Source organism: Rhinopithecus bieti, unplaced genomic scaffold (genome assembly GCF_001698545.2).
Source record: "Rhinopithecus bieti isolate Rb0 unplaced genomic scaffold, ASM169854v2 scaffold_2439, whole genome shotgun sequence".
Taxonomy (NCBI): Eukaryota; Metazoa; Chordata; class Mammalia; order Primates; family Cercopithecidae; genus Rhinopithecus; species Rhinopithecus bieti.
The window spans coordinates 485,389-509,363 of record NW_016804232.1 but is presented as its reverse complement, the minus strand read 5'-3'; the positions used below and the strand labels follow the sequence as shown (position 1 = coordinate 509,363).

Here is a 23,975-nt window from a genome sequence, read left to right as displayed (position 1 = left end):
ATTTAATGAAATCATTTATTTTATACTTATCACATTGATACTCACTTAGGATGATTTGAACTACCAGTTTGGATAGAATGATGTTGTCCATTTCCTTGAGTTTTGGCGTAGATTAATTTGAATAGATAATGCCCAATATCGCTTAAAAAAAAAGAAAAAAAACGTTTTTCAACTTTAATAGCTACAAAGTTATGTTATGTAGATGGGCTTATATACTAATTTAAAACAGCATCAACAATAAATAGTGTGTGTATTTGTTGCACTAAGTTTATAACCATCTGAAAGGATTTGGGAAAAAGATTTTTTTTCATTTATAAACCATTTAAAGTCCAAGTATCGATAGCTAGTTCATAACCCAGTTATTACCATGTTACTTTAAATCCAGTAGTTTCTCAGAGAAGTAATTGTATGTTTTACACATTTATGTTAAGGTAGTACTTGTAAACTTTCCAAAATTAAAACAAAATCAGAGAATTTTTCAAAAACTTAGTTTTAGATATACATAAACATATGCATATAGTTCACTTTTTTATTGAAACATAAGGGATAATGCTCCTTTATCAATATATGTCATAAAGATTTAGAAGACAGCTGCCTTTTTATGTGTGGAGACTAGGAGACTTTGTTGTATTTTGATTTGTGTCTGAAATGTGATTCCAGTGTCCTAATGAGGAAATGAATTCAAATGGAAGTAGGAGAAGTCTTCATTTTGGTTGACTGCCTTTGAGTTTGAATTCAGTGAGGTTCATTCAACCATAGTATTAAGAATTCCAGTGCTTCAAGCAAAAGCTATGGGAAAATGGAGCTTTATTCGTGTAGTGCAGAATGCTAAACCATAATAACTGTAGTGTTTATAACCTCAATATCTTTTCTCTCCCACCTTCTCCCGTTTTCCCTCCCTCCTTTTCTGCTTTTTTTTTTTTTTTTTTAAATCATCCTTATGTTTGGAATATAGGAAGCATTGATGGCAGCTGAAATTAGTCAAAAAAATATTAAAAGACATAAGATTCTGGTAAGTGTGCAATTTGTTATTTGAAACATAACTTTATCTTTCAATAAGTTATAGTGAGACTGAAAATAATTTGAAAAGAACAGTTTTTTCCTATCTTTTGAGAATTTATTTTAGACTAATTCCCTAACCTATGAGGTCAAAATATTTTATTTTATCGAATCAGTTTCTGCTTGTAAACAAGAGACTTGAACGCTTGCTAGAAGGCAAGTTTAGGTAATCTGGAAACTGTATCTGTGAAAAACACTTGAAATACAGAGCTTTCTAGTTATGTGTATGAAAGTGTCTCTAAATCATAGGTAAAAATCACATTATCACAACATTTATCAAAAGAGAGGTTTCATAAAACTGCATTGCTTTGGTGTTTCCATAATAACAGACTCAGTTGATTTTGTTATGGAAACTAATCTAGAACATCAAATACATTTTTAATACATTTTGGACTCAGGAAAAATAGAGTGACTAAAAGCCCCTTTCTTTGCTAACTGTGACAGTGAATGTGCAGATGGAGAGCAGAGAGGAGCTCATATCCTTCACATGTGAAGGGTCCTTGGAGACCATCTAGCCTAGTTCCCTTGTTTACAGGTGAAAACTGGAGGCTTAGTCTTTTATGGCTATTTGGGTTTCAGCACAAATTCTTTCTGCCTACATTTTCCCTACTGTAAACTTCTCTGTAAAACTCCACACTAAAGCCTGAATTGCCAAAGAGTGCAGAAGCAAAATAATTTAGGAATAACAGGAGAAGAGAAAACCAGAGCATCTTAAAAAAAAAAAAAAAAAAATCTAGCCCAAATTGTGGGGAATACACAAGGATTCTCTAGAATTGGAACAGAATGCATTCCGGCCCTTAGAGTAGTTAATATATGCGAAGATGCAGAGATGTGAAACAGCTTGGCCTCCTTGGTTATGTGGGCAGTTGAGGGCTTTTATTTTATTTTTATTTTTTTTTTATTTTTGAGACGGAGTTTCACTCTTGTTGCCTGGGCTGGAGTGCAGTGGCGCAGTCTCAGCTCACTGCAACCTCTGCCTCCTGGGTTCAAGTGATTCTCTTGCCTCAGCCTCCCGAAAAGCTGGGATTACAGGCATGCTCCACCACGCCCGGCTAATTTTGTATTTTTAATAGATACGGGATTTTTCCATGTTGGTCAGACTGGTCTCAAACTCCCGACCTCAGGTAATCCTCCTGCCTCAGCTTCACAAAGTGCTGGGATTACAGACGTGAACCACTGCACCCGGCAGTTGAGGGGTTTACTACACAGGTAGCAAAGACCAGATCCTGAAGTGCCATTCATAATTGAGAGCTTGGTTCTCTCTTGGAATATCTAGAAGTCAATTTAAGCTTTCAGACATCAGATTTCCCTGTTAGAAAGATTCTCTGATGGAGATGGGGCCAGAGGAGGGCCAGCTGAGATGGAGATCAATCAGGAGGCTTCCTAATCTGGGTGGAAAGTGGTGAGACTTACACATAATCAGGAGGATTGGAGAGGTGAAGATAGGTGGAAGATACAGTAAATTTGAATCTTTGGGATATGGTAACCGATGCTGTGTGGATGAGAGAATAAGAATAAAAATCGAGACTGACTCCTGGGCTTTGGGCTTGGGACTCTGGTTTGGTGCTGCTGTTCACTGATTGATAGAGATACCCTATGGAAGGAGGAGCAGGATTGGGAGAATTGATGAGTCCTGTTTTAAACACATTAGTTTTAGGCATCTGTGGGACATCGTAGTGGAGCCCAGGAAAGAAATCTGGACTCAGAAATAGATTTGGGAGAATTATCAGCAAACAAGTGTTAGACAAGCTTGGATCAGCCCACACGAGGTGAGTGTTATGAACAGAGGACCATGAATGGAACCATCAGGAATGCCGTCATTCAAGGGATGATGCATACATAGTAGATTTGGAACAGCCAGAGCAAGGTCATTTCATGGGAGCTGAGAGAGGAGAGAACTCCAGGGTAAAGAGAGTTAAATGCTTGAGTAGTGGAGGTAAGCAGGTCAGAAGGTTAAGACGAAGTCAGCTGGTCAGTTGTACACTGGATTTGGTAATATGAAAGTAGTGAATTTTCTGTATATGTATTATTTATTCTCAACATGTTATAGGGAATGAAACGTGAATAGGAGATTATAAAGATAGACTATCAGGTTAGCTGTGAAGGGGAAGAGGGTGAAGGCTGTAGCTGGGGGCTATGGCATCGTGGGATGATGGTAGTTTTTGGGTATTTTGTGTAAGAGAGGCAATTAAACATGCTTATGCTGAGGGAAAAGAGGTAAAATAGAGTTGACATAAAAGGTTGATGTAAAAGGAGGAGGAGGAGTGCAGGATAAGCTCCACAGTGGAGAAGCATGGACACAAGGATTGACTCTGAAAAGGAGACATTCTTTCTCTGAACCTTGGTGGAAAGATCCTGTGTAGAATTGTTATGTGTGATCTGTTTCCAGAAAAATAAGGAAGTTAGACACTCTTTCTTCACTTGATGTCTCATATAGTAGTTATTAAAGTAAGAATTTAATAAACTAAACATGATGGGTATTTTCCTTCACTGTTGAAATGGGCATGTCCTATACATTAGTCCTATACATTAGTTATGAATAGATTTTTTTTTCCTCTTAGCATGATGTAATTTCATACCAGACATGCAGAGAAGGAATGGGCTGCTGCCACTTTTTTTTTTGCCATACAAGAAGGTGTTTCACATGCATCTTTTTGTATGTAAAGTAGAAATTAAAATCCAACTTTTGTTATATAGAGAGAGTTTAAGCTCCTGGTGAAATACTTTTAGGTGCAAATAGTATATGAGAAGATTAGTCATAGGGAGCTCAAGCAAAAACTGGCCTCTCATGCCTCTGGTGATGTTGGCCACTCCAACTCCTTTCAGAACGGAGGTAGAATAAGCGAATAAACATGAATACTCTGAAGCCAGTCACTTCCCTCCTTTCAGCCCAGTTTCTTCTCCTGTAAACGGATGGGTTTGAATCACAGGTTTTTCTGAATTCAGTTTTACTTTAATATTTCCTATTTCCCTTTAATATGATAGTCATTATTTCATTTTTCTTATACCATCTTTTCAGACTTGGGGTAGAAGAAGCAGGTAGCTTGCATTCTACAGATGAAGACACAGGAAACAGAATTTTATATCCATTGACAATGTGGAACTGTTGGATCATGTTTCTAATATTGAATACCACCTTTATGAAAAAATCTCTTAAAGGGGGCAGATTAGGAAACTTTAAAATACTAACATTATTTACTTTTTTTAATGACCTGACCTGTGAATTCTAAAATCTATGAAAATACAAATACATTTAAATATGAATATGCTTAAGAAGCAAGCATAATTACATAAAGCAAGATAAGAGTATAAACAGGTTAGTCAGTAGTGCCAATAGGATCCTAATGTTGTGCTGTGTGCAGAAACTGAGACTCAACTTTTTAGTTATTCCAGTTAAATTTTGACATTTCTTCATTTGACTTTCCCTAGGATATTGGCTTGGCATATATAAATCACCTGGTGGAGAGAGGAGACTATGACATAGCAGCGCGGTAATGATGACATTTTCAATTATTTTTAATATAAATAGAATTGAGCATTGCTAACAATACAAATAAGCCATTCTTTGCAGTTGACATTTTATTTTGTACATCTTTCTAACAAGGGTAATTTTGAATATTACTTTTGAACTACAGTTTTGAATATTAATGATTTCAGGTATATTATTTTCCCAACTATTTCATTTTACCAGAGGAGAATTGTTTTCTCACCATCTAATGAGAAAGGTATCAAGAACCATGAAGGGTCTCAGATTTTACCTATTTACATCTAACAAATTAGCTTGTCATTTCCCTGGTTGCTGGCAGAAGACAAGAGACTCCCAGGGCAGATCTAAAGGACTCTCTGAGCAATGGTACCAGCCAAGGTACTACTACAACAATAGCAGTCAACCAGAGTGTCGACATTTGCCCCAGTCCCCAAGCCCCAATTCCCACAATGCAACAGAGGGTGGACATGCAGATCCTGCCCATGCAGTGGGCTGTAATACGGGAGAGGACCCCTGAGCTTAGGGTATCTTAATCTTTTCTAGTGACCAGGAACCCCATGTATTAGTACATTCTCACGCTGTTAGTAAAGACATACTCGATACTGGGTAATTTATAAAGGAAAGAGGTTTAATTGACTCACAGTTCAGCATGGCTAGGGAGGCCTCAGAAAACTTACAATCATGGCAGAAGGGGAAGCAAACATGTCCTTCAACGAGTTGGGAGATCCACAGCTCTCCCCAAAGCTGTCAGACAGAGTCGTTCGCGTCTGCACCGGCCCCGCTGTTTCCCCTGTTGGTCTTCAGCTGTGCGCTGTCCCCAGAGGTGGAGTCTACAGAGACAGGCAGGCTTCCTTGAGCTGCTGTGAGCTCCAACGTGTCCTTCACAACGCAGGCAGGAAGGAGAAGAACGAGAGCCCAATGAAGGGAGAAGCCCCTTATAATACCATCAGAACTCGGGAGAACTAACTCACTATCATGAAAACAGAATGGGGGAAACTGTCCCCATGATTCAGTTTTCTTCACCTGGTCCCTCCCATGAAATGTGGGGATTAATGCTAACTACAATTCAAGATGAGATTTTGGTGGGGACACGGCCAAAGCCTATCTCCCTGCCTGCCCTTTGTCCCAGAAGGCATCATTTTACCTTGATTGTACTGGGCAGTAAGAAACCTTCCCTTTCCTCTGGAGTTTGCTTTGTAAGCATCCTTGGAAGATAGTCCAGAACAAAGTGCCTCAGTTTATGATTCAAAGAAAATTTTCCCAACCAGAGGATGACAATTAAATAGAAGTGACCAGACCACAGCATCCTGGGTTGCAGAGGTCTGTGATGGGCAGAACACGTAAACGTTATGCAGTGGTGTGCACGTCTGTGTGAGTGGTTCCCACTGGAACTGGGCAGTGCCCACTGCGTGACTGCATGGCAGCCCTGAAAGAGTGGCCTCAAACCTGCTTCTGGTCTCCTGAGGTTATTTAAGAAAATGTGTTTCTTTGATATGTAAAGTAAGGTTTCATTCATACATAATCAGTCCTCCAGGTTATATAGTAGGATAGGATACTAGTTTTCTGAAGTCTGATTTTGTAGTGCATAATTTAAAGCCATTCAGAAAGGATCTGGCACTTTGGGGTATGACGAGTTTTCTTGAAGGCAAGAAAGGTCCCCCGAAACCAGCAGTGCTCATCTGGATAAATGGGAAACTTAAAACAGGCAGATAGTTGGGAAAACCCCTAGTTATAGTCTTCTGAAAATGATTCATCTTTATTTATAAGCTTTTTATATTAACTTTTATAAGTTGTGTTAACTTATGTATGCAACCAAATGAGTAACAGTAGTACCTTTATGTTCATTGGTACTTGAGATAGAAATTCATCAAAACTCTGAGAAGAGAGATTTCTCTAAACCTCTGGGGAAAATGCCCATTTATTCTGTCTCCGTTTTTTTTTTTTTTTTTTTTGCTTTCTTTCTCCCTGGGATGTTTTACTGCCAGCAAATGCCAGAAAATTCTTGGGAAAAATGCAGCACTCTGGGAATATGAAGTTTATAAATTTAAAGAAATTGGACAGCTTAAGGTAAGCAAAGCCTTATTTTTAACTCTCCGTTTCTGCAAGTAGTATATTAATATTGCGATGGGAACAAAGATAATAGCAAGCTCTTTAATTGGGAATGATTATTATTCTCAGATGGAAAGAAAATCAAACTTTTAGAGATGCAAGTTCAAAATAAAGCGCTGGTGTAAAAATATACATATAATTACAGCACATATATATAAGATTATATTACATATGCAATGTGTTCACTTATCTCTTTCCAGTTCTGTGTTTAGACGAAGTTTTCATGCTCTTTTTAATGACTTTTGAAATAGGTGGAATCTCATCCAGTAGGTTATAAAGCATAAGATTTTTTTTTAGATTTACTGAATAATTAATGTATTTTTCAAATAATATTTCACATGCTGAAAGATGGAAAAAATTGGCCACACAGCTCTAATGAATAATTTTGATGTTTCTTTTTTTAAATCTTTCAACTTGGTGCACAACATCCTAATCAATCAGTGAAGTATTTTTATGTTTGTTTTAAACATTTAAAACATGTTCAGTATTTGTGGACCTTTTGAATGCTCTCTTGGAGTTATAAATATGCTTTAAAAATTCCCAGTTACTCAGCTTGTCAACCGTGTGACTCCTCCTCTGTCTGCCCTGTAAATGTTACACTTCTCATTGGATTTATTGGGCTGTTCTGGAGGACTTGATCCAGTCCTGCCTCCCTGTTTACTTTAATGGCTGTGTAACTCGGACCTTTTTTTTGAATATCATGTCATGGCCATTTCTCCTTGTGTATACTGCTGATAATGATAATTCAAGTTAATATAAATCTATTTCCTTCCCAAATTCAGTCTTTTTCCATTCAGTCTGTGTTTATGATACACAATATACCCATTCCCCAGGGCACAAAGCCACTGTTCTTGGTTAGAACATATTACACCCCTCCTCATTCTCTTTGATCTCCACTTCTTGTCAGTTTTATCATGTCAATACCAGTCGGGTCTCTTCTCTTCCCCTGTGGTACCATTGCCTTCACTCTTGCCTGAGCCATTGCAGATGCCTTCTGATAGCATCTGTGGGCAGCTCTAGCCCAGAGTTATCTGCATAAAAAATAAGTCTTGACTCTCACTTCCCTAATACCTGTTGCTTCCCTCCTGCCTATAGAATAAAATCGGAATTCCTCTCATGATCCCACCTCCCCTTCCTCTCCAGCCTCATCTCCCTTCAGTGATGCCATGTCGCATCTCTGGGCCCCTCTGACCTCCCTGCACACAGATGCATGTTCATGGCTCTGCGCCTTTACTCATGCTATTCCCCCTGCCAGATACCCTGCCCCTCTCTTATTTTTTCGTGAGAAACCCAGGGCTTTAGTAGGCAAGGTTCTCCTCTGCTGCTGCAGCACTGTGCCGACCCTTCTCTTGTAACACTTACCACACAATACAGTTATTATCTGTTTAATTGTCTGCATATCTTTCTTCTAGGACTTGTGAGCTCCTTGGGGATCGTGACCCTCTCTGTCTGTCCCCAGTATAAAGCATGATGATTGGATCGTAGGGCATTATAGTGACAGTATTTGGAAATGGACTTTTAAAACAGCACTTAAAATATCTGAAGAACACAAGATGTATTTTTCCCAATTTCAAAAGATGATTATGCATTGGTAAAGGTTGATAAACTCCAGTTGAAGGAAAGAAAGATGAATAGATTACCTATACTCCTCGATTACTTAAGAAGTTGACTTTTTTCATCTCTGTGACTTTATGCCTCCTATTATTTAGATTTCTATTAACTCATCCGGAAGAACAGAGAGATAAAGATTAACTGAGGCAACTTTTAAGTTCATTCATACATGTATACTTTTGAAAATATATTATAATTTGTTGTTAGAAAGTAGTGTTCATTTAAATCCTCTTCAGAACATTTTTTTCAGAGTACTGTATTGCCTCACATTTTTAAAGTAAAAGTATACTTTATGTTTTCTGCATAATTGGAATGCAGTTTTGTTTTGCCATTTTTTAAAGGATTTTTTTTCCTTTTCCTTACCTAGGCTATTAGTCCTTATTTGCCAAGAGGTGATCCAGTTCTGAAACCACTTATCTATGAAATGATCTTACATGAATTTTTGGAGAGTGATTATGAGGTATGGTATTGTGATATGGTCATATTTACTTGTTCTCGATGGGAAGTGTTAGGAAATCTAGAAAGGAATACAATGGAGCAATGTCTGTAAAGGAAACAGATTTGTAATTTGGATGTGGCAGGTGAAACTGAGCTAGAGAAACTCCAGTGATAACTCACGTTTATGTAGACAGTGAAAACACTTAGTCCTTGTGCATTTTAAGGAATTCCTTAAAGTTACCTTCTTTCTAGAACTAAAGAAAAAGAGCTAAGTACTGTTTTGTGGATTTCATAAATACAATAGCAGCTGCTGTTCCATCTTTGATATCATCCCAGAAGAAAGAGAATTATGAGTGTTCTGTGAAAATGGTGGAGAAGAGTACAAACTTTCTTTACAAATGCGAAAGTATATTATAATTTTCCTATTTTTAAAGTAATGTAATTTAAGCATTTTAAAAAATTTATTGTTTTTATGATTCTGTTACAGTTCTTGCACATGATTGAACTCTTACTTTTCATGAAACTTTTAAAATCCTGTATCATCAAAGTTATCCTGTTGATTTCATATCTAGAACACTTTTACTAAGATGGAAAGAAACAAGGGTGACTTAACCTTAGAGATTGTAGATGTTTTCTCATGAATGTTTTAGGATGTCTGTCTGGTCAGTACTGTTAAGGAGGCTGTAAATAATTTGTTTTTATTTTCATAAGCTCTTATAAATAATTTGTATTTTACCTTCCCTTATTCTCAGCTTAATATTTAATTTTGAATTAAATTGTCACATAATCATTCAAATAGCTGTGTTCCCTAACAACACTTTTGATCACATATTACGTAGAGAGAAATTTTGTGTTGCTAAGCAGAGCACTGAAGGTCAGATTACAAAAAACAAACTGTACTTCTCTGGAATATTGACTTCTCAATTTTTTTTTTTCTCCCTAAAAGATTTGAAGTAGTATTGGAGGTAAAGGTGCTTCATGACTTCTTTTTATGGGGTTTCTAGTCATATGCCTGTAGCTTTGCCTATTAATTTACAACCCAGCAGAGTTATATTAAACAGTTAAGCTTTGTTTAATATTAATGACAAATGTGTAAGTATGTTAAAAATGGGATGATTTCTATGGCATTTCGTTTCATGAGTACTTTCAAGACTTTTACTTATTATAATAGGCACTGAGGTTTTCTATAACTTTGCTCATTCAATCATAGCAGGTCCCTAGTACCTGTGTCCTCTAATTAATAATAATGGCCACAGGATAGATTTTATAAATATTTCTTGGGTAGCACATTTATTCAAGGGTACACAAAGCCAGTTAAACAGAGAGACGCCTGACATGAAATATGATAGATGTTTATTTCAGTTTATGGTGGGGTCATCATGCTTTTATCACACAAGATGTTTGGTCATTTTGTCTTATTTTATGTTTGAAGTTGGCAGCACCATGAGGCCCTTGCATGATAGTGAAAAGAAAAAAATGGGGCCAAACTTCCTTCTTTCCCTGAGCATTGTTATGAATGGTCTAGAGGCTACTGTGAGCTGCTGGTATTGGGGTAGAAATCTTTTCAGACTATTTTATCTTATGTAGTCTTAAGAAAACAGGGCTGTCACTGTGGCTTACATCTGTAATCCCAGCACTTTGAGAGGCCAAGGTGGGAGGACTGCTTGAGCCCAGGAGTTCAAGACCAGCCTGGGTAACATAGTGAGACCTGTCTCTACAAAAAACTAAAAATTAGCTGAGTGCCGTGACATGTACCTGTATTCTCAGCTATTCAGGAGGCTGAGGTGGGAGGATCACTTGAGCCCAGAGGATGAGGCTGCAGTGAGCTGTGACCATGCTACTGCACTCCAGCTTGGGTGACAGAGTGAGACCCTTTCTCACAAAAAGAAAGAAAGAGGCCGGGTGTGGTGGCTCACACCTGTAATCCCAGCACTTTGGGAGGCTGTGGGAGGCTGAGGCGGGCAGATCACCAGGTCAGGAGATGGAGACCATCCTGGCCAACATGGTGAAACCCCGTCTCTACTAAAAAAGAAATACAAAAATTAGCTAGGCATGGTGGCATGCACCTGTAGTCCCAGCTACTCGGGAGACGGAAGCAGGAGAATCACTTGAGCCCAGAAGGTGGAGATTGCAGTGAGCCAAGATCGCACCACTGCACTCCAGCCTGGGTGACAGAGCAAGACTCCGCCTCAAAAAAAAAAAAAAAAAAAAGAGAGAGGAAGAGAGAGAGAAAGACAAAGAAAGAGGGAGAGAGAAAGAAAGAAAGAAAAGGAAGGAAAGAAGGGAAGGAAGGAAGGACAAGGAAAGGGAAACAAAGGGAAGGAAGAAAAGAAAGAAACTTGATCTGAAATAATATTTTGGTTCTACAAACATTTTAATGTTCTGATTGAATCCATTCCCCAAATTTCTGAAGTAAAATGTCAATCATGTTAATATATAAGAAGGTTGCAATCTAAATGGAAAATATGTGGTCTTTTGTTCTGGTCTCTTGCCATCCTTCCAGGGGTTACTTTGGTAGAAATTGGGGAGAACTTGAATGAAAACTGTATTACTGATTCTTCGGCGATTTTCTTACCAAATCCTGATGCATTACAGAAGTGACTTCTATCACACTGTTTTCATTTCTAAATATTATTTAAACAAATTCACAGTAGTTCATTGAAGTATTAATGGAGTTATTTAATAGTAATAATGTACTTTTTTTTTATATAAACCAAAAAGTGACTGAGGCAGATCTCAATTGATTTAAAGGTTTATTTTGCCAAGGTTAGGGACATATTTGGGGAAAAGAAACAGGGTCTGTGTCCTGTGCTTTTTCCAGAGAGAGTGTTGAGGACTTCAAAATGTAAAGGGGAAAGAGCAAGCAGGAAGAGAAGGAGGAAATTTTAAAAATAAACAAATAAATAAATAAATGGGGGAGAGTAGGCAGTGAGGCACATGGTCACATTCCAGTGATGCTCTGATTCGCTCAGGGAATCTACGTTTTACATGTAAAAAGAGAGAAGTGGGGAAAAAGTCAATTATGCATTCATCTCTTGCTCAGTAGATCTACCTTTGACATGAATAAAAGAAGCATGTGAAATGACAGCTCTCTGGGAACAAAAGGAAGGCAGTTTTTGCATGACTCAGTTCCCTTAACTTTCCCTTTGGCCTAGTGAGTTGGGGGTCCTGAGAATTTATATTCCTTTCACATTTAATAACGCGGACATTTTAAATTCTCTTTACTGTCTTACGGATATGTTTTTGTTCTAAACGTTGTCAGGGATCGGTAAGTAAACTGCTCCACCATATTTTGAGTTATAAAACATGAGGGCTAAAGTCAGGAATCAGGGAGTAGAGACTGAGCAAGATACTGGCCCAGAATCAGCTCTGGGAGGGAAACAGGATCACATCGGGGAACCACAAAATTTGAGATCTGGAGATAGCCAGTATAAGAGCCAGGGGATAAGACTTGAGCCGAAGTCCCAAATTCCAACATAAAACTGGCATTAGAAGCCAGAGTGGAAGGAGGACCAAGATGGCAACTTGTTAAAGGTATAGAGTGCTGGACAGTTTCACTGTGGGAGGAGCCGTGTCCCAAGCAGGCTGCCTCGTACAGTTGTGCTGGCTATACAGTGCACAACTGCATAACCAGTCACACCCAGCAGCCCAGGCCTAAGTGCATTAGAGGACTCTTGGTGGTGGGGAACGTAGCTGACTTGGGTAATATCTGTAAGATGTTAAAGCTGTCATCGAAATGTTACAGTTAGTCCAGAATGGGGATAGAGCAAGTCCAACCTAAACTCTTGTCCATGCAGTGAGATTTTATAGAAGGAACAGGAGACCTTTCTTAGTTGTACATTCCGTAAAACTAAGGACCGAAGTAGATGGCACAACCTACCTCCCAGGAATGCTAAATGGAGATTTATTGTACAATAATATTCCCTGCAACTCTTCACTACACCCAAACCCATAGTCTGAAAATTGATGAAATGTTTATTGAACAAACCTTTAATCGTATAATTGTTTGGGCTGTTATGTGACTAAAAGTGAATACTTTTAGGGATGGTTTAAATTGTTTCGTTTGTTTTGAGAATTTAGGAGAAACCAAATTCAGTTTCTCATGCTATACTCTCACAACACAACACTTCTGTGACCAAATGTGTGGGTTTTTCTGCTACAGACTAAGAAAGCAATTAGTTCTGCCGTGGACACCAGCTGGGTGTCCTCTAATTCAATTCAATTCTGACACTATCTACTTGAAGATAGCATCAGATCCTGCAGGCTGAGGGCTCAGGCCCATAAGACTGCCCCCACTTCAGATGCACCAATCACAAGTTATAGGCTGTTACCTGTACTTCTGACTGGTCAGCTATAAACTGGCATTCCCACTACCACCTCCTTAGATTTGACTCATTTGCTAGAGCAGCTCACAGAACTCAGGGAAACATTTTACTTATATTTACTGGTTTATTATAAAGAATACTGCAAAGGATACAGATGAACAACCAAATGGATTAGATGCATTGGGCAAGGTATGTGGGAAGAGGCATGAAGCTTCCAGGCCCTCTTTGGGTGCACCATCCTCCAGGAACCTCCAGGGGTTTAGCTCTTGGGAGCTCTCCAAAGCCACTCCTTTTGGGTTTTAACGGAAGCTTCATTACTTAGACATGTTTGATTTAAATCACTGGCCATTGGTGATTGGCGTAACCTTCAGCCCCTCTCCCCTCCTTGCAGGTTGTGGGGCAGGGGTGAGGGTAGGGCTGAACAGTGTTCAACCCTCTAATCCTGCCTTGGTCTGTTCTGTGACCAATACCACCCTGGAGTTACCTAGCGGCTGCCAGCCACCAGTCTTTGGAGACTCCAAGGATTTTAAGAGTTATATGCCAGGAAACAGAAGGAGGACCAAATGTATATTTCATAATATCACAACTATCATTCTGTTGAATGAGTGTTCTTTTTTTGTTTTTCACCTTTGGTTAGGGTTTTGCCACTTTGATCCGAGAATGGCCTGGAGATCTGTATAACAATTCAGTCATAGTTCAAGCAGTTCGGGATCATCTGAAGAAAGATAGTCAGAACAAGACTTTACTTAAAACCCTGGCAGAATTGTGAGTACACTTAAGTGTTTCTTTTTCCATATCAGTCTATGTTGAAAAGTTTTTCATACTTTAGATTTAGCAAATAAGTGGAGAGGATGCATTTTATACCATTTCCTACATTCCCTCTTAGTAAAAACCTTCATAAACCTCAAATGAGTAGGAGAGAAGGCCATATGTGAAACTGTACAATTGCAATGTAATCTAGTTCCCAGGGAAGAGAAACCCTAACGTGCAGCACTTAGGAGAGGCAGTGGTTAGGAAACGAAAGGGCGCCAAGTTAAAACTTGCATCACTCAAGCATAACAATTTCCCAGTGAGCGAAGCTCTGGATTTTGCTCTTCTAGGGCCTTCAAGTCAGTTAATTTAATTCCTCAAATGTCAATTCCTTATGGGATAATTTTAAGCTTTAAAAGAGATGTCATAATAGAGGACTAAGTGCATTGCCCTGACCCTGAGTCAGGGCTCAGAAAATGGCAGCTTGGTTAATATTTTTCGTATTTGTTGGGCACATTCAGTGATGCAGACTTTGTGCGAGGTGCTTGTGGTACATAGATAAGATATGCTCTCAAGTACCTTCGATCTAGGGAAACAAGAAGTACACTGCAGGTCTAGCCGAGACGACCATCCCTGCATCTACCTCTCCTCAGTGCCCCGGTCACCTCAGACCACTCCTCTCCTTTTTTCTTCTTTTGCTCAAAACCAAGAAAGGTATACCAAAATGACCTAGAACTCTGGACTGTATTGAATTTTCCACAGAGGAGGTTGTGTTTATGGCATTCTGAGTTGAAATGCTGATCATTTTCTCTTGGAAACGTTGTCCTGTTAGATGCCCCTTAGAATCTGCAGTACTGTTCGTAATGGACCAACAGTACAGCTTCAGTGCAGTGAGCTCTCAAGAGCTGGCTTAGGGACTTAATGTGAAAACATTGTTTCAATGGAAAACATATTTCAGTTAGACACAGCCCCTTTAAAATCAGCTTTTGGAACATTAGCCATTTGTCAGCTGAATACTGCTTATAAGAATTGGAACACATGTTTCTATTACCAAAATGAGAACTTCATCCTGGATCCTGGTTTCTTTGCTGTATGGATGTTTGTAAATCTTTTGAGTCTGAGACCCCAATAAAGACCATTTTATTACTTGAATATTGTGAATTTTCTGAAATTTTGGCAACAAGAGAGGCAAAGTTCTGAGAAAGAAACACTTATTGGTCATATATAGTTAAATCCCAAGGAATTTTTTTTAAATAAAGTTAACTTTTCTCTCAAAAGGAGTGTTTCCATTTTTTTTTTTTTTTTTTTTGAGGCGGAGTCTCGCTCTGTCGCCCAGGCTGGAGTGCAGTGGCGCCATCTCCGCTCACTGCAAGCTCCGCCTCCTGGGTTCACGCCATTCTCCTGCCTCAGCCTCCCGAGTGGCTGGGACTACAGGCACCTGCCACCTTGCCCGGCTAGTTTTTTGTATTTTTTACTAGAGACGGGGTTTCACCATGTTCGCCAGGATGGTCTCGATCTCCTGACCTCGTGATCCGCCCGTCTCGGCCTCCCAAAGTGCTGAGATTACAGGCTTGAGCCACCGCGCCCGGCCTATGTTTCCATTTTTAATAATGTGAACCATGATCTCTCTGTGTGTGTTTTAATTAGAGCTGTTGATGAATATTAATGTAAAAAATTTGTATTACCAGGTACACCTATGACAAGAACTATGGCAATGCTCTGGAAATATACTTAACATTAAGACATAAAGACGTTTTTCAGTTGATCCACAAGCATAATCTTTTCAGTTCTATCAAGGATAAAATTGTTTTATTAATGGATTTTGATTCAGAGGTAATGTGCTTTTTATTTTAGTACTCTCAATTATTTTTACTATTTCAAGTATTTAATACTTAGATATCTATCCAAATGCTGGATTGGTGAATGAATCACATAATTTGGTTGTATGCTGACAATCTTTAGACCCCTCTGACCCTCACTAGATGTTGTTATTTTAGTTGTTTGGCATTCAGGAATCCTTTTCTTAATGTGGTTATTCTGTGAAAGCAATTCAGATTTGATAGAGAACTTTTAAAGTTGTGTGTGTGTGCATATAAAGTAATTTCTTGCTAAAACAATTTGTATAATTGATAGAAACAATCCAGGTATATACTTTGACTCATTTATCCCTCCTAACCTGTGTTCCAGAATTTAAAAATTTAAAAATTAAGTGAACTTCTGTCTTGACCCACTTATTACTATTTTATTTCTTGGTGTTCACGTATCCACCATGTGGGATTTCCCCTGGTTTGAGTTGATGCTCATGTCCAGGACATGTGGAATATGTTATTTTATTGTGTGACAAATTTGAATAACCTAATAACAAATTTAAGCAACCTAATGAGTGGACCCAGCCACAGTGCACATTGGCTCTTGCAAAGTGATGCAAGCTCTGTGTGTGTGTGTGTGTGTGTGTGTGTGTGTGTGTGTGTGTGTGTAAAAGAAATCTAATTACGGTTGGGTGCGGTGGCTCACGCCTATAATCCCAGCACTTTAGGAGACCGAGGCGGGTGGATCACGAGGCCAAGAGATCGAGACCATCCTGGCTAATGCAGTGAAACCCCATCTCTACTAAAAACACAAAAAATTAGCCGGGCATGGTGGCAGGCGCCTGTAGTCCCAGCTACTCGGGAGGCTGAGGCAGGAGAATGATGTGAACCCAGAAGGCGGAGCTTGCAATGAGCCGAGATTGCTCTACCACGCTCCAGTCTGGGCGACAGAGCAAGACTCCGTTTCAAAAAAAAAAAAATCTAATTACAATTGCTCATGACAGAAATAATGAGGTTTATAAACAGTGTTCTTATTCAAAAAATTGAAATTTTAGATAAACCTAAAAGTAGAACCCTAAAGGCTCCAAAAGGATTAATGCATTTTTCAATTATATTGTACTGTATTTAGAGATATTGTGTGCTATGTTAATCTCCACCAACTTAATTTAGATAGAAGCTAGATCTACCTTTTTTTCTCAAACATGTTTTAGCCCTTTTAAAATACTGAGTCAAGTCTTTAGGGACTACAGATTTGCAAAGAATTATGTAGCTCCAAGGAAGTTCAGGTAGAGAGGCTCTGCTTGTCTCGCAGAGGATGAAATGCTTATGTAAAAATTAATTACATTTTCCTCATATCTAGTCTCCCCTCATGCACCCCCCTCCATTGTTCTCCAGAGCCTCGTTTTGCATATGTAGCTGTGGAAAAAAGATGAATGAGCTGAAACTAATTGCTATTCGAGAATGTGATCCAGATGTAAGGAATCAGTCTTCTGGTTAGAGGAGACCTTAGGAGTAATCTACTCCAACACTCTCGTATTTCAGAGAACAAAAGTAACATTTGGAACAGACAGCTAAGTAGCAGCAGAGTCGGGAACAAGGCCCAGGTGTTCTGTGTGAGGCTCAGTCTAGTGTGCTGTTTTCCCTCTTCCTCTTGACATAAACTGTCTTAATTTGTGTTTCCCGAATGATAAAAGTGGCTAAAGTAAATTCTGAACGTTCGAAAGCTTTATGTCATTATGAAACTTCAAGTATCTCATTCTCTTTCTGGCTCTTATATTCCCTTCTCCTCATAAAGCCAGCTCCTTCTGTCTGTGGAGTCTCATAGGGAGACTAGGTCAAGGTTCAAGTAACCAGAAGAAAAGCTCATTTTCTTGATATACTGGTAAAGAGATGCTCTCCATAACTACTGAGAGTCTCATGAGAAGGTGTGAAAGTATCCAAGACATTGAGGGTGGGGGGCTAGGATATGGGCAGTCAAGATGTTTTGTATTTGGTAAATTATAGCAAAGCACCATTTTAGTAGTATGCAAAACACATAGACTTCAGATTGAGATGCATTTGAAAATGCGTTTCTTCACAAATATCATTTTCCCTAAGGGCCATTGTAAAGCTAAGGGCCTCTTTAAATAGACAAAATAAGCCCTCCACCTGTGAACGGTGGTAACTACACTGCATTGTGTTTAGTCTTCTCTTCTTAAATAACGGATTTCATTGACTGGCTTTTTTTATATGTTTCAGAAAGCTGTTGACATGCTTTTGGACAATGAAGATAAAATTTCAGTGAGTGTCCTTTGTTTTTATATGTGTTACTAGATGAACGTCTGGGACTCCTATAACTGTGCAGAAGAGAGTTTATCAGATAATTTTGCAGCTGTCTTTCTATCCTCATAACTCCACCTTGAAACTTTTCTTTTTTATCTAGATTAAAAAGGTCGTGGAAGAATTGGAAGACAGACCAGAGCTGCAGCATGTGGTGAGCACGGCAGTCTCCTCCTATTGCCCTTTTGATTGACCAGTGAGTGAATCACCTTTTAGTATTGGTGCGAGGAGGATACTGGAGGGAATTCTTCAAGGAGGTTAATATTCCAGTTGGAGGTTTCACCACAAACAATGTTCTGGAATTACCAAAATGCAGCATATGCTGTGAATTCAAGGTCAGGGATTAATTGTAGATCAGGCACTTGAATTTTGACCCACAATTGAATTGTGATGGAAAAAAGTTACCAATCTACTGTATTACTACAATATAAATATATATAACATAGCTATATATTTAACTATAATGAATGTTTTTGTGTTACGCTGTGTCTAGGAGTAAGCACTCTCTGTCTGTAGTTGCCATTAAATATAACCATGGCGTACATCACAGTAAAGGCCAGTATGGCACTGCTGATACTGTAAACCAAGTTCTCCTGCTAAGGAAATGTCAGACAACCATTCCATATCCAGGACCACAGGGCGATAAAAGGGCAGAGCCTCTTTTGTCCCTCACCATGACAATAGCTAATTCCATTTTTCTTGTGTGCTACTGGTGGTTGTGCAATTAAGGCCTGTTATTCTAAATTTCTTTGGGGGGCTACTTTGATTCTCTGCATTGCATCATCATGAGAGTAAAGCAGGAATAGTTGTTTTATATGTCCTTTAAAACTTGTACAAGAGAAAACCTCAGCAGACATAAGGACTGTGGGACTATCAGTAGGACTATGGGTATCAGGTACAGTAAGTGCACTTGTGTCTCTGCCCGTCTCATTGTGCCCTAAGAAGAGGCTTAGGGAATAGAGCATTTTTTTCAAAAGTCAGTTTTCTGCTTTGAAGCTTTTGAAGACTGCAGGAAGGGAATGAGAGGCATTTCTCTTTTGCTCAGATGCTATTGCTGCATTGTCATGATTGGAAATCTCAAGATTATCTGCTTCCCCAAGCAAGGCTCCACACTGCTAGCCACCTTGGGAATTCACCTTGATTTCTGACCTACTTAAGCCACGAGACAGGATTACGGGCAGTAGCTGTCTGTGTGACAGTGTAATCAGTGCAATGGTGAAGTAGTGGCACAGCCCACAGTAACATGGCTCATCTTCCCTGCCAGGCAATGTCTTGTCTTTATAAATTTGACTCAGCATTCATGTGACAGAGCCTCCCTGTCCTGTTTGCACTCTGGGAAACAGCACCATGTTTCCCCGCTCACACACTGACCCCAGTGCCAGTGGACTGGCGGTGGTGCTCATTAGACCTCGGCCTGGCACTTGAGTTCAGTCTACTGCTTGTACCGCTCCGTTTTGCCTTAGGAAGAGGTGAACAGGAAGCCTGAGGATTGGTTTCTTAAGGTGCATGTGTCCATGGTTAGGCCTCATTGTGACCAGATGCAACAGCGATGACAAACATCAGCGCATTTACAGTCTCAGCTGCAGGGTGGGCTGGTGCTCTGTGTCTGTTATAAACCAATCGGCTTGGAAACAGCCACCCAAGGTTTAATGCACATTGTAGGACTGGTGATGAAGTCTTCCTGTCTTCAGTAGATTGTGGGGTTTTTGTTTACATTTAATATTCGGTAAACATTGAATTGTTTTCTTACTTCTGAGGATTGTATTGATAGATTTATCTTGCCTGTGAGGAGAAAGTGAATTAGTGATTTCCTCTGAAGTCGATTAACTTTTTTTCAGACAGCTAGGGTAAGGAATCGGTTTTGAAAACTGTTTCAGAACACCTGCATTCTTCTTGATTTTACTTTGTATTTTGTTTTTGATGTTACCAGTTTAGGCAGCATTTCATTTGAAGACTCAGCAACGAGGAGATGCAGAATGTATGGAAATGAGTTTAGTGCCCGCTACATGAGTTTTTAAGAACATACGTTTGTCCTAGGACTCTGCCCTCTTTTATATAAAATAATTTTTATGATCTGAGAAGACCACTCATCTTTTTACTTCTGAGCCAAAGCAGATGGCAGTGAAGATATTGACAATTGCTGTCATTAACATTTCTGTAGTGCTTGGTGTGTGCTAAGTTCATTGGTTCTGAGTGATTTTGTAGTGACAACTCTTTTAATTGTCACAGTAACTCAATAAAATTTTTGTAGATAAACTGAGTCTCAGAGAGATTAGTGACTTGCCTAAGGTCACAGTTGGTATGTGGCAGAGTCAGATTTTTGGGCCCTTCTAGAAAAGTATCAGAATTCTTTGCTCTCCCAAAGTGTTTTCCTTTCCACTTCTCCATCACCTAGTGGTTTTCCCTGAAGAGTGCTTCTCCCCGAACCTCTCCATGGCAGCTGTTTAGAGCTAAAAATAGCAATGTTAGCCAGGTATTGGTTTTCTTATTTTAATGGGTCATGGCTTATCTTTTGTTCCTTTTAGTATTTGCATAAGCTTTTCAAGAGAGACCACCATAAGGGGCAGCGTTACCATGAAAAACAGATCAGTCTTTATGCTGAATATGATCGACCAAACTTACTTCCCTTTCTCCGAGACAGTACCCATTGCCCACTTGAAAAGGTAAGGCACAGACGTCCCCCACTTGTACACTTTGGATGAAGAGGTTATCACTGATGGTAAGTTGTTTGTCTTTCTTCTCTTCCTGTCTCTGCTCATCCATCCCTGTCCAAGGGGAAGACTGTTGCTCTCAAAGAAGTAGGTTTTTGCTGGGACTTTCTGTCAAGAAAAGGAGGTCTCATTGGATTAGACTTTGGTGAAGAGCTGAAGCGTTTCTGTGACAGGTTTAATTGGAAGAAGAACAGTTTAATCTAGGGCCTAGGACGTAATCAACCATCAAGCAAAAATGATATATTAGGAGTCTCAGTCCATCTCCCAGGGTCAGAGTGACACCTCAGAGTCAGAGCCTGGTAGGGAGACACAGACTGTCCTAAGCCAGCTGCAGTTGCTCCAGTCAGGAATCAGGTTTGATAAACCAAGGTCATAGCTTAGGTCCTGCATCCTGTCTTCTTTAAGTGTCTATCCTGTGTTTTTCTATATTTCTCCTACATTCTACATTCCACAGTAATTATCTACTTACTAGTCTCTCTCTCCTGTAAATTCTTCAAAGACAAGGAATTTGTCTTACTCCTTTTGGTAAATCTAGTACCCACCCCACATTAGACATTTACTAAGTGTGTGTTTCATCATGAGTGAGAGAATGAATGAATAAATTAAATACATGCAAGGTCCTAGTTAGGGCTAAATAAGGACTAGTAAGTTTTATGAGACTGCTGTTTCAAAATAAACTGAAGTACTTAACTATATATGTGCTAACAACTGGGCAGCCTTAAAGGCAACAGTATTATGTCCCACGGTTCTCGATACCATCTATCAGTAACGTGCAAATGTCTGACTAAAGTTGGATGGCTAGATACTTTTTAAAAGTTCGTTGTGTGGACCACCAAAATAAAAAAAAAAAAAAAAACATATTTGACCCATACGGGATATGTGCAAAGAAGCTGGATGATAACACAGTTTATGTACTTACAACTTCCATGTTTGCTTCTTTAGCCCGTGATGATTAAATGCATTGGAGTGACTGTGAACCAGTTTTAGCTCAATGGATTTTTAAAGTCTACAATTAATGAAAAAAGATCTTGCCTGCCTGTTAACTTATAAAACAACTTCAGTATTTTATATTTGTGGCCCTAAGACATTTTCTGAGGGCTTAATTTGGAAATTCGTTATCTTACTCTAAAAATAAAAACAGATATTACCCTCTTCTCTCACCATAGGCCTTTATAATCTGGCGATAGAGTGAGAATTGTATTCTTTAAACAGTGTTCCTTCATTTGTTTCTCACTTTTCAAGAAAACGTTGTATATTTGCAGAGAGGATGTGGCAGTCTCCTGAAGTCTCCAGTTGACCTCTGAGACAGAGAGGTCACATGTGGGTGATTAACAACCATTCTCATTCCCTAAGCACAAGGTGCAGAGGCACCACCCAGGTTCCAGTATCTTTATATTGCTCACACACTTTATGCCCACCTAGTTTAAAGTTTTTGGGTCTAGTAGCACTCAGTGGAAGACGCCTTGTTCCACCCAGTAGGGAGCAGCAGAACGTTGCAGACCTGCACATGATGCTTCCTACATATATGGCTTGCTTAGAGCCTTTGTGTAGACTTTGTAGAATTTTTCTCTCTGGGCCACTGAAAACACCATATTGAATGTAAAAGAACTCAGCACAAGCATAGTAAAACCAATTATGTTTTAAACACAGTTGTTTTTAAAAACTTGTCTCATGTGTCCCACTGAAAGAGAATTTTGAGCATGGATTGCAGGTGGTAATGGTGGGAACAGACCATTACGAGATAATCAAGGAGTAATCCATATTTTTAGGACTCCCTCAGTGGGTTTTTGTGTTTCAGGTTATTGAGACTTCTTCCTAAGAGATTATCTCTTTGTCAGGATCTATTGTGGGAAATCTGTATATTTGTAGAAAACATAGCACTCTACCCTATCAGGTACCCAAAGCTGTCTTAAAGGAGAGGTTCATGACAGTATTACTAACTCAAGATTCTTATCCTTTTTCCTTAAAAATAAGTTCTAGTTGGGTGTAGTAGCCCACACCTGTAATCCCAGCACTTTGGGAAGCTGAGGTAGGAAAATAGCTTCAGGCCAGGAGTTTGAGACCAGCCTGGTGAACATAGCAAGACCCTGTCTCTACAAAAATAAAAACTTTAGTCCAGTGTAGTGGTACATGCTAGTATTAGTATCTGCTCAGGAAGCTGAGGGAGGAGGATGTCTTGAGCCCAAGAGTTTGAGTTTATAGTAAGCTATGATTACACCAGTACACTCCAGCCTAGTTGAGAAAGCAAAACTCTCTTTAAATAAATAAAAAAGAATAATAAGAAAGAATTCTGTATATACTCAGTCATCTTAGAAACAAATCCCTTTTATGTTTACATGTGACATGAAAAAGCTATCATATGTACCAATTTGTGAATGACAAAGTGAATTTCTCCAATTAAATGCATCCCAAGCATGCTAGGAAAGGGCACGGAATACATGTCTGCCTGTTTTGTGTAAAGAACGACTCATAGAAAATGTGGTCTCTTTTTCTCCTGAATCTGAAATTGAGAACTTTAAAATTCTAATGCCTCCCTTTCCCCAAAGAAATTTCTGTCTGCTTCCTTAGAATTTAGAGATTGTTGAGTCCTATTGGTACAAGAGGATTTTTTGTTCTTTGTTTCTACTTTAAATGAGAAGTGTTTAAGCATTCAAAGGCATATTCAGAACCTATTGATCCACTGTTGTTTATAATTTACCTCTGGCAGAATAACACAATGTCTTTCTAATTGGTTGTCTGCCTTTGCTGGGGATTGGCTAATTGTTGAAAGGAGGTAATTTCAGATTGGCAACTGATTGAAATCTTCAAGAATCTACGTCAACCTTATTTTGAATTGATTGAAATCCCACAATCAATAGTATTTGGCCCAAAACTTTGGAAAGATCCTGACATCACATCAAAAGCCCTAGTTATGGTTATCAAAGGCCGAGATTCAGGATTTAAAATCACCACGACTCTGAAATTCAAAAATTAATCATAAACTTTTATGAAATTGTTTGTTCTAAAGGAAATACAGAGTGTGTAGGAATTTATAACATCTACAGCAATTTTTAAAGATAATAAAAATTATTTGTATTTCTTTTGTGCTTTATAATGTATGCTGTGCCTTCATGTATATTGTTTCATTGAATCTGTACGAAAGTGCGGTTAGGTGGGTAGAGTCCTTTTATACATGACAAGCTACGTCTTAGGGAGCTGGAAACAAGCCTAAAGTCTAGAGCTAATAAGTTGAGGGACCAAGACTTAGAACCTGGATCACTTAACTTTAGGCTCTATATTTTTTCCACTATGTTGGGGAATCATTTTCAGGTTTAAAAAGTTAACTGAAATAGTAACAATCACTAAGGTATTTCCTAGT

At 39.0% G+C, this 23,975-nt stretch overlaps 1 protein-coding gene across 2 annotated transcripts in view; it reads left to right on the top strand.

Moving 5' to 3' along the window:
• Window positions 1–23,975, top strand: part of VPS41 (VPS41 subunit of HOPS complex) — a 191,804-nt gene that overhangs the window by 141,728 nt on the left and 26,101 nt on the right. For both annotated transcript variants that reach the window (XM_017867372.1, XM_017867371.1), the window contains exons 14-22: window positions 956–1,012; window positions 4,489–4,550; window positions 6,532–6,613; window positions 8,634–8,726; window positions 13,667–13,794; window positions 15,468–15,612; window positions 17,826–17,867; window positions 18,010–18,060; window positions 20,432–20,569. In XM_017867372.1, coding sequence (XP_017722861.1) covers window positions 956–1,012; window positions 4,489–4,550; window positions 6,532–6,613; window positions 8,634–8,726; window positions 13,667–13,794; window positions 15,468–15,612; window positions 17,826–17,867; window positions 18,010–18,060; window positions 20,432–20,569 — 798 coding nt within the window. The remainder of the gene's footprint in view (window positions 1–955; window positions 1,013–4,488; window positions 4,551–6,531; window positions 6,614–8,633; window positions 8,727–13,666; window positions 13,795–15,467; window positions 15,613–17,825; window positions 17,868–18,009; window positions 18,061–20,431; window positions 20,570–23,975) is intronic.